The sequence below is a fragment of the Prunus dulcis genome, chromosome 4 (assembly GCF_902201215.1).
Source record: "Prunus dulcis chromosome 4, ALMONDv2, whole genome shotgun sequence".
NCBI classification, from domain to species: Eukaryota; Viridiplantae; Streptophyta; class Magnoliopsida; order Rosales; family Rosaceae; genus Prunus; species Prunus dulcis.
Genome location: NC_047653.1, coordinates 14,941,556 through 14,954,210, shown reverse-complemented (window position 1 = coordinate 14,954,210; position 12,655 = coordinate 14,941,556). Strand labels below are relative to the sequence as shown.

The 12,655-nt window shown below is 38.3% G+C and overlaps 2 protein-coding genes across 2 annotated transcripts; both read right to left on the bottom strand.

Annotated features, from left to right (window-relative positions):
* Positions 1–2,926: 2,926 nt before the first annotated feature.
* On the bottom strand, positions 2,927–3,329 carry LOC117625458 (putative lipid-transfer protein DIR1). Its single transcript, XM_034357008.1, has 2 exons — positions 3,015–3,329; positions 2,927–2,971 (listed from the first exon to the last, which is right to left on the bottom strand). Exons 1-2 carry the CDS (start codon positions 3,327–3,329, stop codon positions 2,927–2,929), a joined length of 360 nt encoding a protein of 119 aa, XP_034212899.1.
* A 396-nt stretch (positions 3,330–3,725) lies between these two features.
* Positions 3,726–7,546, bottom strand: LOC117624754 (upstream activation factor subunit spp27-like). The gene is made up of 6 exons (XM_034356186.1): positions 6,914–7,546; positions 5,900–6,011; positions 5,638–5,809; positions 5,322–5,512; positions 4,326–4,454; positions 3,726–4,237 (listed from the first exon to the last, which is right to left on the bottom strand). Exons 1-5 carry the CDS (start codon positions 7,351–7,353, stop codon positions 4,332–4,334), a joined length of 1,038 nt encoding a protein of 345 aa, XP_034212077.1. The 5' UTR covers positions 7,354–7,546; the 3' UTR covers positions 3,726–4,237; positions 4,326–4,331.
* Positions 7,547–12,655: the final 5,109 nt, after the last annotated feature.

The following is a 12,655-nucleotide window of genomic DNA, read 5'->3' as shown; positions in this document are numbered from 1 at the left end:
TCCCACAGATTCTTCTATTCACTGTTCTTGTAATTTGTGTTGAAATGAACTTGGAAGCTGGCTTGTTATTTCCCCATATAGCTGAAAACCTCTAATTTTAATTGACATGCAGTTGTTAGAACTGAGTGGAATTCTGACCGTTTTCTTTTGCGGGATTCTCATGTCGCATTATGCATGGCATAATGTCACTGAAAGTTCAAGAATCACAACCAGGCATGTATGAACCGATTAAAGTCCCCATAAAGTCCCAGCTATTTCATCTGACTGCTCTCACCTTCTAATTTTTAGGCATGTATTTGCAATGATGTCATTCATAGCAGAAACATTCATATTTCTTTATGTGGGAATGGATGCTCTTGACATTGAGAAGTGGAAGATAACTACATTAAGGTACTCTTCCTCCTGAAATTCTATTGTTTTCCATTTCCCTTGATCACCCAACTTGGGGTACTTTTGATTGTTTACCGGAGAATGTTTGCTGGTAGTTTGAATTTTTGGCTGCATACTTTGATGTGAAAAAATAAAGAGTGAAATCATTCGTACGGATATTATATATCTGAACTGAAACACTTTTCACCATATATATCTGACTTGCTTGTGGTCATACACAGAACTAGCAGGTGGCTGGTTGATTCAAGCAAGTCACATTATTCTGTGTCTGACTAAACTAGGAGTACCTTCGAGTATAAAGGCACATTATTCTGCACTAAAACTAGGAGTACCTTGTTGATTTATGATTGAAGAATACAGGGAAAAAAACAGAGAGTTTGATTGAATTGATGGTGCACTTAATAAGCTCTTTTCAAGAATATATGTATCAAGTGAAGCCAATTTATTGGTTTTTCTTAAACTTTTTACTCTTGCAGCCTTGGGGATTCACTGGGCATCTATAGTACAATACTCGTATTAATATTGCTCGGACGTGCTGCATTTGTATTCCCTCTCTCAGCAATCTCCAATTACATGAATAGACGAGCTACGGGATCATCTTCACTTTCATTCAAACACCAGGTTAGTATAAGTGTACCCAATCTGATAATCTTTTTATGCATCCCCTTAGAGAACTTCTTGAAATTGATATTTATGTAGGTAATCATATGTTGGGCTGGGCTAATCAGAGGAGCTGTCTCTATTGCTTTGGCTTTTAAACAGGTGTGTATACTCTTTTTTCATTACAAGTTGTTGACAGTTACTCTAATGAAAATAACCACACTGATTTTGTGATGACTCGGAATGCTTTTGATGACTCGTGAAGTTCACATATTCTGGTGTCACATGGGATCCAGTCAATGCTACGATGATTACTAACACCATAATCGTTGTCCTCTTTAGTACATTGGTATGTAAATCATGTTTCTTCTTGTGATTTCGTTTACAGTTTATATAGTAAAGAAAATTTGGAAATTAGGGTTAATCATTTTATTAGTCCCTGAACATTGACCTGATTTGCATTTGAGTACCTCAGTTTCCAAAATGGTTTGGACAAATGGTCTTGTCATCAATTTTGTTAACTTTTTCTATTAAATACAGGGGTAAAATGGTATTTTTATATTAAAACAAAAAAAAATGAACAAAAAATCATATCTTTAAAATAACAATAAAAGAAAATCAAATAAAAAACCAACCAAATAAATAAATAAATAAAGTTTGGGGGGAGTAGAAATCGGAATAGAGGGGGAGAGAGAGTTTAATTTTAATTTTTTAGTTTTTTTAATTTTTATTCATATTTTAATCAATTTTGATACAAAAATACCATTTTGCCCCTGTATTTAATAGAAAAGTTAAAAAAATTGACGGCAGGACCATTTGTCCTAACGAAACTAAATTCAGAGACTAATAAAACGATTAACCCTTGGAAATTATAACCGTTATCATTATTCCGTACACTGGTTTTACCCCCTTATTGAGAATAATGTCAGCAAGCATTAATTCTGCAGCTCGAAAAGTTTATAATGGGATCATTTTGATATTAGGTGTTTGGCTTTCTGACAAAGCCACTTATAAATTATCTGCTTCCTCACGCTGCAACTAGCACCCTTAACCGTAAAGAGTCAAAGGACATATCAGAGGACATGAACCTGCCTTTGCTCTCCTTTGATGAATCTGCTGAGACCAATATCAGTCGTGCAAAGGATAATTTGTCCATGTTGATGGAGAGACCTGTATACACCATACATTTTTACTGGAGGAGGTTTGATGATGCCTACATGAGACCAATATTTGGAGGGCCACTTGCCAATCAGTCTGCTGCTGCTTGAGTGAATGACTTCACCACTTCAGTCCATCATAGCAATGCATCAAATGTACCCTAACGAATCACAAATCCCAGTGCTAGTCGAAGCGGGTAGGTGAACTTTTTGCGCATGAAGATGTTTAATTTTTCTAGGATGCCGTAAGTGTTAACTTTTCCCTGTTCGACATTATCCAGCTTCTAGCGTTACTTTTGCCTATGGGGTACAATATATGACTCATTGAGGCAGCAGATTAACTGCTTGGAAAAGTAAAATTGTGTGTATATTATGCTAAGAAATGTGATACCAACTGCTGACTATCCCGATTAGTGGTTGAACCAAAACTAATCTGGGTTTCGTATTTATTAGAAAGACCAACTAAATGTTACTTGCTACCAGATGGATGTTATTTGTTGAAGTTGCAGCTTCGACTGAAGCAGAACTGAAAGCAACTTCCAAGTACTGAAAAAGTATTAGACTTGAACTGCAAAGCAAGCAGCAATGACGTTTTCGCATTGCCTAATATTATTGTTGGGTTTCCAACAAAAAGAAAATACTGGTACAGACAAATGCATATAGCAATTACAGAGACGGATTTAACAACACAGGTAAAGGTAACAAATAGATGTTTTCAAAATATGCATGGAAAACATTATAAATATTTCAAATCTAGGAAGCACTAGGAAATGGTAAAATCACATAGTTGTTGAAACTGTTGCAGCCTCAAGTGCTTCAAACCACTGCAATGAACCAGAGAGAACAATGGTTAGAAACACACCATACAATCAGAGGCATATTAGTAGTAACCATGCAAAGCTTTGGTATCTTACCATGGCATTCTCGTGGTGTGCTCATGCCACACTTCTTAGGCAACGCCATAGCTAGCGCAGGGTTGATCCCAAATGCAGGGAAGGCAGACTTGTAGTTGCAGAGGCAGGGCAAGTTGGCTTGGTGGACAACGTCACAGCATTTCTTGGTTGGTGGTTTTGGTGAGTTTCCGGTCACTGCCGGGCGACATTCATTCAGCTTGGCGGAGTCAATGTTACATATGGAGACTGCCCTGGCTCCACCCACAAGTGCTATCAAGAAAATCGCCATTACCCATTGCAAGGACCGCACTTCACAAGTACTTGCCATTTTGTTTCTGTTTCATTAACTGATCAAAGACGTTGATTTATAGGAGAGAAATGGGATTTGTTTATAATTTTCTGGCAATATTTGTCATGTGAAGGAAGTGGTTAGGAAGGAACCAAGTCACGGGACGCAGATGCATAATAAAGAACAAAGGGGCATTCATCAATCAACCCTTATTTGAATAAAATATTATTTCTGATAAAATTTGCCAAGTCTTCTAGTATTGAAAGTCAGTCACGGGGTTTTCACCAATAAAATTAAAAGTCAGTCACGGGAATTTCTATACATTTACACACGACAAAGAGAAATTCTTCTGCAGAGTATAATATCATTCTTTTCCCCAGAAAAAAAAGTAAGCAATGAATAAAATTCAGGAACAAATTAAGATAACTTCTCAGAGAATACATTATTAATACATGGATTAAGAAAAGTACATTAGGATTGTCCGAAACTAAGTTCTAGATCTCGATGACACCCTCATTTTCAGGCTCGCTCTCCACATATATAATTCAAAACCAAAACGACGGCGCACTGCATACGCAACTCGCAAGCTGCATCCCAATGACTAAATACATACATACATTCATAACTGAAAATAAGTTAGGATCTCCTTACATTTGCTTTTGTTTCCTACTGTCTGCTATTTTACAGGTGTTAGAAACTCCAAAAGCTCTCAGTCTACCCTAACAGCAAGGTCGGACAAACCATGGCGCCATTTGCAAAATAAGACCTGCCATGGTACATTTTCATACTATTACTACTTACAAACATGAGCTAAAAACATGCCATACGAGTTGTCAAAGTACAAGACATCGAGGCCCGTCAATTTCCCCCAACATTGGCGCACAAGTTATCACGCCATATATCTGCAACTGCAACCAATGACCAGCATTCTGTCAAATCTTGTGGACTAGTATCTAAAATAACAAAATAAAAGATAAATCCAAAGTATCTACAAACCTATTATCATCTCCTGAATATGTGATGACGTTCCAAAATATCTGGTATTTCCAATGCACTGATGCTTTCACAACCAAAGATCTCTTGAAGCTTTGCATCACATTGTATAGCCATTGGATTTTGAGGATCCTAGATATGTATATAAACAAGGAGAAAAAACAAGGGTTAATAAAGTCAATTGCCGCTTCCAGTCCTTTCTCAACTTCTCTGGTCCCAATAAATTACTGGAGGATTGACTGACAATAAATTTCTTAATCAGACAGGACAAAAATCAGATTCTTGCACAACCTTCATGCCATTAAGTGTAGGTGCGAATTGTTCTCTCTTTAAATGCTGAAACTAAGTTCTACAACATCTTAAATAATCTATAGATAGACTATTAAGTAAAACACTTGAGAAACCCAGCCATCATTTTGATTACCATCCACCATGCTTCACAACACAAACATAAAGCTTGCATAAGATAAACAAATTGACACTACACGCACAACTGATCCTAAAAGAGACCAAAGTAAATTACTACTAAAGTAATGCCAAACTAGGTTAAAGACGCTATACTACCAAATCTTATTTATATATCCCTCGAGAAATAAAAGGTAAATACACAAAGACAGGCAATTGGTGTGAGAATAATGTAAAGCATACAGTTTAAAAACTCTACAAAACAGTTTTCAATTTCCTTGTGCTAGAAAAACTTCAAGTAATTCGAACAGCCACTGCACCAAGTTCAAGCTCAATTGTATTTATATACACCTCAAGCAAATAAAATAAGTAAATAGATAAAGACAAACCCAGCTGAAGCATAACCCATGTAAGCTATAAAAATATAAAGACTCCATAAAAATATCCCGATTTCCATTTGTGCTAGAAAACTTCAAACAGCCACTGCATCCAAATAAATTTGTAACTTATGCACCAGTTACCTACGTCAGTGATTTTTAATTATTCATTTAGCTATTTATTTATTTTGAAAATGGGGAGTGTGGGTCGACTTACCTCCAGATGGTTCACCTTTATGTATTCCCAGATACGCATTAAAACCTCTGATTGGAGCATCTCCCTTACACCAACACCAAAAAAATTTGCAAGTGCTTCAGATATTATTAGAGAAGGACCCGGCTCAGTACTTTTCGTTCCAGACTCCACAGCAACCTTGGGCACCTTGGGCTTCTTGGGAACTGACTGTTCTGAGAGCACCAAAACATCAAATCCTTAGGGAAGTATCAAATTTGACACCCATATCACAAAACACACAGAAAAGTAGGTGGGCCCCCACACACAGATAGGGGGAACTGTTACACCAAATACATACTTGATGGTTCAAGTGCAATAATATGTTTAGCAAGCAACTTGTTCATCTTAAACATGTCAGTACAGTCTGTCTCAAAAACCAGTCGGAGCTCCTCATTGCAAATAATTTTCCTCTTGTTACCAGGATCTTGGAGATTGTTTTTCCTTATGTAAGCCCACAGTTGCTTCACAATCTGAACTCAACAGTAAAAGAAAAACAAAAGCCTAAGTCCTTCACATACAATAAACTAACTTTAACAAATAACATTAGTGGATGAGCAAACCTCAGTCCTTGGGAGAGTTGGGTGGCCAACAATGACCTGAAGTTCAGGTGAAACACCACAAAGTTTGTTTAAACCCCCTGGGCCACCTTTTCTCTTAGCTTTAGGTTTAGCGCTGCAAAAGTATGATAAAATGCACAGAAACATTAGCCCAAGCATCAAACTACTACAATGCACCAAAGTACTACAACATCTGCATCGTGTAAGCATCTTTCCATGTTATTTGCTTGCAACCCAAGACTTAACTGAATAAAACTTGATATATGACAGACCAAATATCCTCCAAAAACAAATACACTTTACATAAAGCATATAAAAGACCAAATGCGTAAAAATAGGAGACCAACAAATTGCTTATGCTAAAAAATCTACAGCCGTACCCTGCCAAAATCAGTGCAGTTGAAACTGAAACCTAGGGAATTTATCACTCAAGGCCCACTTGAACACTGCACGATCCCTCTCGAGATCCCTCGAGCAGTGCTCCAACCCCTTAAGAGTGGTTAAAATTCTAAAAATCTAATATTAAAAAGTGGCTTAAATATCTTTTGACATGTCCAAAATCTGGCTACGTTTCGAAATTTCCCTAAAACCTACCTACCAATGTTAATGGAGAGAGAAAGAGCACTGGAATTTGGTTTCTCGACTTCCCATGCCCCAAAACATAAAGCTTTAGACTTCTACAACGGTTAAAAATGAAATTATCGATTTTCTTTTTGTTGCTCAAATTTTCTCGAAACTCTATGGCAGGAAAATGAAGGAAATGAACTTAGGAGGACCTTTCTTAATACAATAAACGAAATGTGACTGGACAATTTTCCAGTTTCCCTAAACCCTAATTGCCTCGAAAACACAAATTGGCAAGGCGAACACCAATTCCACGGTAAGCTGAAACTTTGCAAAAATAACCAAACACAAGATAACATGCAAAGCCTATCATATTATACCACTTTCCCTTCCCCCAATTTTCTAGGCAACCAAACAGAAATTACCCAAAGAAGAAAGAAAAAAAAAATAGACCTGTCCTTGGGCGTGTTTGAGCCAGAAACCGATACAGGAGCGGCGGAGCCCGGTTCAGGCTTGAGAAGTGGAGGCGGGGGCTGGGACGAGAAGGTCTGGAAGGCGGAGGGAGTGGGGTGGTGGTAATTAGGGGGCTGGTTGAGGGCAAAATGGTCTTTTGGGTGCTGAGGCTGAGGTAGTTGGTGTTGGTGTTGTTGTTGTTGTTGTTGTTGTTGGTGCTGGGGTTGGGGCTGAGGAGTTGGTGGGTGGGATCGGAAGAAGTAGTGGATCTGGGTGCGAATGAAGTCGGTCTTGTGGGAGAGGTCAAGCCCTAGCCTGGACTCTAGCTGCTGGACGACGTCGTTTAGCGTGGTGAAGGTCGGGGTGGTGGTGTTTGGGTTGGAAGTGGTGTCGTGGATTAGGGCTTGTAAGGCTTGCGATATCTCTTGTTCTGTCACCATTCTGATTTCTTCTGCTCTCTCTTTCTCTTTCTCTCTCTCTCTCTCTGCTGAGTGCTGTTGAGAGAGCTTATCTCTTTCTCTCTCTTTGTTTTCGGAAGTCAAATGACCGAACTGCCCTTGGTGAGTCAGGTGGTAACCTGCTGGACATGTTCCCTTCTGCGTCCCACACTCCTATCACATTGCCCTTGGTTTTGTTTCAATATTTAAATAGCCACGTCAATCTTCAAGTTGAGCCCAAGATTTGTTTATGATGTTTGGAATGGCAATGGGTCCCCTAATGAATTGTGTATGAATGGAATTAATTTAATACATGCTATGTTTTATTGCAACCCTTTTTAGTGAGAAATTATGTAGGGGAATGTGCGCACGATACACAACTTGGTTTTGGAAAATATGGTACCAAGATTTGTAGCTGTGGTTGTCTTTTCTTGCTTTAACATCAATGGTAGATACTGATAGGTCTCACGACATTCTAAATTCAACCCAACTTGTGTACTACTTGAATTGACAGCTTCAACCTCGTGAGATGTGATTGCACTAGTAGCAAAAGAGATTTCATGACAAAGAGGTACCATATCTATGAAAAATAAAAATTGGGTATGGATGCAAGTTTGGGGAAATTTTACGTGTTGTTCGGCTTAGGATGAGATTGTATTCTAATCTCCAACCTAAACATGTTGTTGGGACCAAAATTAACACAATATAGTTTTTACAATTAATGCCCTAATTTTGTGGTTAATTAACTGAGGCATAACCGCCAAGAGCCATTTCAATGTCTAAAAAGGCCCAATTGATGCTTTCGCGGCCCAGGCCCTTTAGATAGAAGCCAGTCGCAAACATTGACCAGCGCATGGTCAATCAGCGCTTCTAATAAAAGTGTTCGATGATACAGTGCCCAACGCTACAGTGCATCACTTCAGATAGATTGGTGTCCGAAGCTACAATAAGTCACTTCGGGCAGAATGGTGTCTAATGTTATAGTTCCATCTCAGACAGAAAGTGTCTGAAGCTACAGTGAAAACCAATTAACGTATTAATAACCAAACTAAATGGGATTTAATTACAGCTTGTGGTAAAATCACCAATGCCCATGTTATTCTTAACTGATTTAATTATTTAACAGTCAGTGTTAACTAATTAAAAAGGCACGGTTTAAGCTTTGGGTAAAAAAAACAATTCAAACCGTTATGCTTCTACAGGTGTCACGCATTAATTTGCTCTAAGTAACAATAAAGAAATCTAATTGGGCAGGGAATATTCAGTCTTTGGTAGATAAAAAATGGTAAAATACCCAAGCTGACCAATCACAGCGCATTCTGCAAATTAGTCACAATATTTGAAATTGGAAAGCACCCACACTGATCAACTTGGAAGACATGTGTGCATTATCTTGTGAATTCGTTATGGTTTGTAGTAGCAGCACCCATCAATCAACCATCCATTTTATTGAAGACCTTGAAGCCTATAAATAGAGGAAGAGAGCTCAATATTAAGGATCCAACAGCAAATCAATCAAACCTACAACCTTCAAATTACACTTACTCAACAATCTCAAAGTAACCCAAACTCAAACACTTGCAAAGCGTCTCACAGTAGACCACAACCAAGACTTGAATCGAATCATTCTCAATCTCTGAATTCCCAGTTGACAACTCCTGATTGGAATTACATTGTTATTGTTTGTAACCTATATGCTCTGCCAACATCGCTTGGGATGATTTGATAGTTGGTCTTTGTAACATCCTATATCGACCAACGGAGAGGGGGTGATGTGCCTTATATATACATGCCCACATCCATCTAGCACGAGGCCTTTTGGGAGCTCACTAGTTTCGGAGTTATGAGAACTCTAAAGTTAAGAAAGTTTAGGCTAGAGCAATCCCATAATGGGTGATCCACTGGGAAGTTGCTCATGAGTTTCCAGAAACAAAACCGTGAAGGCATGGGGGGCCCAAAGCTAACAATATCGTGCTACAACGGAGCCGATCCCGGGATGTGACAATTTGGTATCAGAATCACTCTACCATGTGGTGCGAGTGTGTCGACGAAGACATCGGGCCCCTAAGGGGGGTAGATTGTAACATCCCATATCGACCAACAAAAAGGGGGTGATGTGCCTTATATGTACATGTCTGCTTCCATCTAGCACGAGGCCTTTTGGGAGCTCACTGGTTTCGGAGTCATGAGAACTCTAAAGTTAAGCGAGTTTGGGTTAGAGCAATCCCATGATGGGTGACCCACTGGGAAGTTGCTAGTGAGTTCCTAGAAACAAAAACGTTAAGGCATTGGGAGGCCTAAAGCGGACAATATCGTGATATAGCGGAGCCGATCCCGGGATATAACAGTCCTGATTTTCATCTTATTTTAATCAAATGTGTGGTTCAAACAAGTTCTCACTACAGATTCTCTAACAGATCTTCATCAGACACTTTCTACACTGTCCCAAGTATATTGCAATTATATCCGATAAGATTTGTTTTTGTCTGATAAGGTTTTTCCTGGCTTTATCGGACCTTGTTTACTTTTATTTAAGTTCATTTAGTCTCTTTGGACTTGTATTTACTTTCCAGCAATTGTACTATGTTCATCATACGCTTTTCATTCAATATCTGTTATTGTAATTTTTGTTCGATGATAGTCTAAAATCAACATCCATCTTGCTTTTATTCCACATCAAGTGAAATATTGAAGTCCTCTTCATTGAGGCATATAAAAGAACCTATCTAAATCAAAATTCTCCTCTTTAGAGTACAATGGCTTTGGTTTGAGGTTAAGATCACAGAGCACGATACATTCACAACATTATCACCACTTTATCCCATCTTTATACTAGAAGAGTGTCACTAGTAGTGGCACGCTTATCGCAATCTTGTGAGCCTACTTTAGGGCTTTGATCTCTCTCATTTCACTTCCTTCACCAACAAGTAATCGCTAGTTGCTAAAGTACAGTCTGCTAGCGACCGGGGGCATCATAATGTTCAAAATACGACAAACATATTTTTGGCCTAATGAGACCATTTGTATGGTTAATAAAACTCGCAAGAAAATCTATTTGGTAGAAACTTCTCCTACTCCAATGGATCGTCCTTATGTAAGCAATGTTGACGTTGTGGAAATTGAAGATGAGCATACTTAAACGATGCAACCTGAACTAACTCTAATGGAACAACTAATGGTCAAATGTTAGAGAAAATGGATGATAACACCAAGGCTATCTAGAGTCTACAGAAAGATTGTGTTCGGGCAATAGTTTCCCCAATCGGAGAAACAAGCAACCCAAAGAGGACCAACCTGACCTCACAACCTTTTGGAATGCCTATGGGAACGTTAACTTGGTGTCAAGGCCATACTAGTGGCCTAGGAGCTCTCTATCTGAGTCCTCATCTTTTATCTATTCCAAATACTGGACCAATCCTAGGTCTAAATGTGCTGGAAAACATAGAAATGTTGTTCAGCCAAACAATGGTAAGGACAAACAAAAAGTGTCCAAATGAGTAACACAAAAGGTGGTTTAGACGAAATACCAGCCTCCAAAAGAGGTAGTTGCTTTTCTCCTCTAGAAACCATGAGAAATGGACAAGGGGCAAAGGGAAAGGGAAATGAAAACAGACAATTCAAACCAATAATAATGCCGATCATGCCAACAATGGCAGCCATGGTAACTATGAGAGGGATGGTATAACTGAAGAACAAAGCCCACATACTCCTGTGAATCTACTTGAGGATTCTAAAGAGGAGATGGAAGAAAGAATTCCTCATATAGGACATGCTAATCTCATCATACCGAATAACGATGACCAACATATGGTTATGCAGAATGAAGTGGCTGAACTAAGGCAAATGGTTTTAAATAGGCAGAATGGTGTTCGAAGACCAGCTAGGCCTACATATCAGAAGCCATATGCTGCTCACATTGATGATGTCCAGTTTCCAAGAGGATTCAAAGTACCATCTTTCACTTAGTTTAATGAAGATGACTTGTATGCTTCTGCTTTTGAACATGTAGGGTGCTCTTTTGCCCAATGTGTGTCTATTGAATTAGATCCTTGACTTAAACTAAGGTTATTTGGTAGCTCCTTATTTGGTCAAGCATTCACATGGTATTCCAATTTGGCCCCTAACTCTATCAGAACTTGGGATCATATGAAATTCAGTTTTTATGACCAATATTACATATCTGGCATTGGTTAGAAGTTAAGATCACAGGAGTGCAATACATTCAGAACATTGTCACCACTTTATCCCCTCTTTCTACTAGAAGAGTATCACTAGTATGGCACGCCTATCGCAATCCACCATAGAGCAATTTTTTAGCCTACTTCAGGGTTCGTATATCTCTCATTTCACTTTCTTCACCAACAAGTAACCGCTAGTTGCCAAAGTACAATCTACTAGCGCTCAGGGGCATCACAGTGTTCAAAACACAACTAACGCATACCCTCTTTAAAATATATATTATTTATTTTTTTATATGAATACATTGTTATGTCCCTCCTAGCTCTGTTCCACGACTGTCACCAAAGTTTATATTCATCACAGTATATTACATATTGAATTTAATAATACATACAAAATGTAAAAATAAAAAGAAACGTTTTTACTTTATGTTGCCCTAGTATAGTAGTTTCTAACTCTTTTTTTTCTCATTCATAAATTATTATTATTATTATTATTTATTTTTCTAATGGGGGAAATCCATTCCCCAACAAAGGTGGGAATACAACTAGATAAGAGATATTTAGTCATACTCATCCCTATTTATTCACCTCATTGCCATCTATATGACATAAGACTTCAATATATAGTCTCTCAATTTATTTTTTAATTCTTTTCAACTCGACCACACCTCGCACATTTAGTAATTTACAAAATCATTGGAAATAAGATTGGGGATCGGAGACTGGGTGAAGGGGATTGAGTAGGAGAGATTGAGATGGGTAGGAAATGGTGATGGGTATCGTGGTTAGGGTGGGGGTGGTTGGGAGATCAGAGGCATTTGTTTAACTAGTGAGCTTGTACGAGTAGTTGGAGTGAGTGAGAGTAGACAATCTTTTTGTGTTTAATGGAGGGAGAGATGAGTGCCTTGTTTTGGTGGGTGTGAAGAGTGCATTGATAGTGTTGGATGTAGATAGAATAGTGCGAGTAGTGTTTATACCGTATATTAACGACCAATGTGTAAGAACCCAAAACAAAATATCAAAAAGAAAGAAAATATCTTAAAAAGGTAAGGAAAATATCTTTTAGCGAAATGACCAAATTGCCCTCGCATATTTTATTAGGGGAAAATTTGACTTTTTAATCG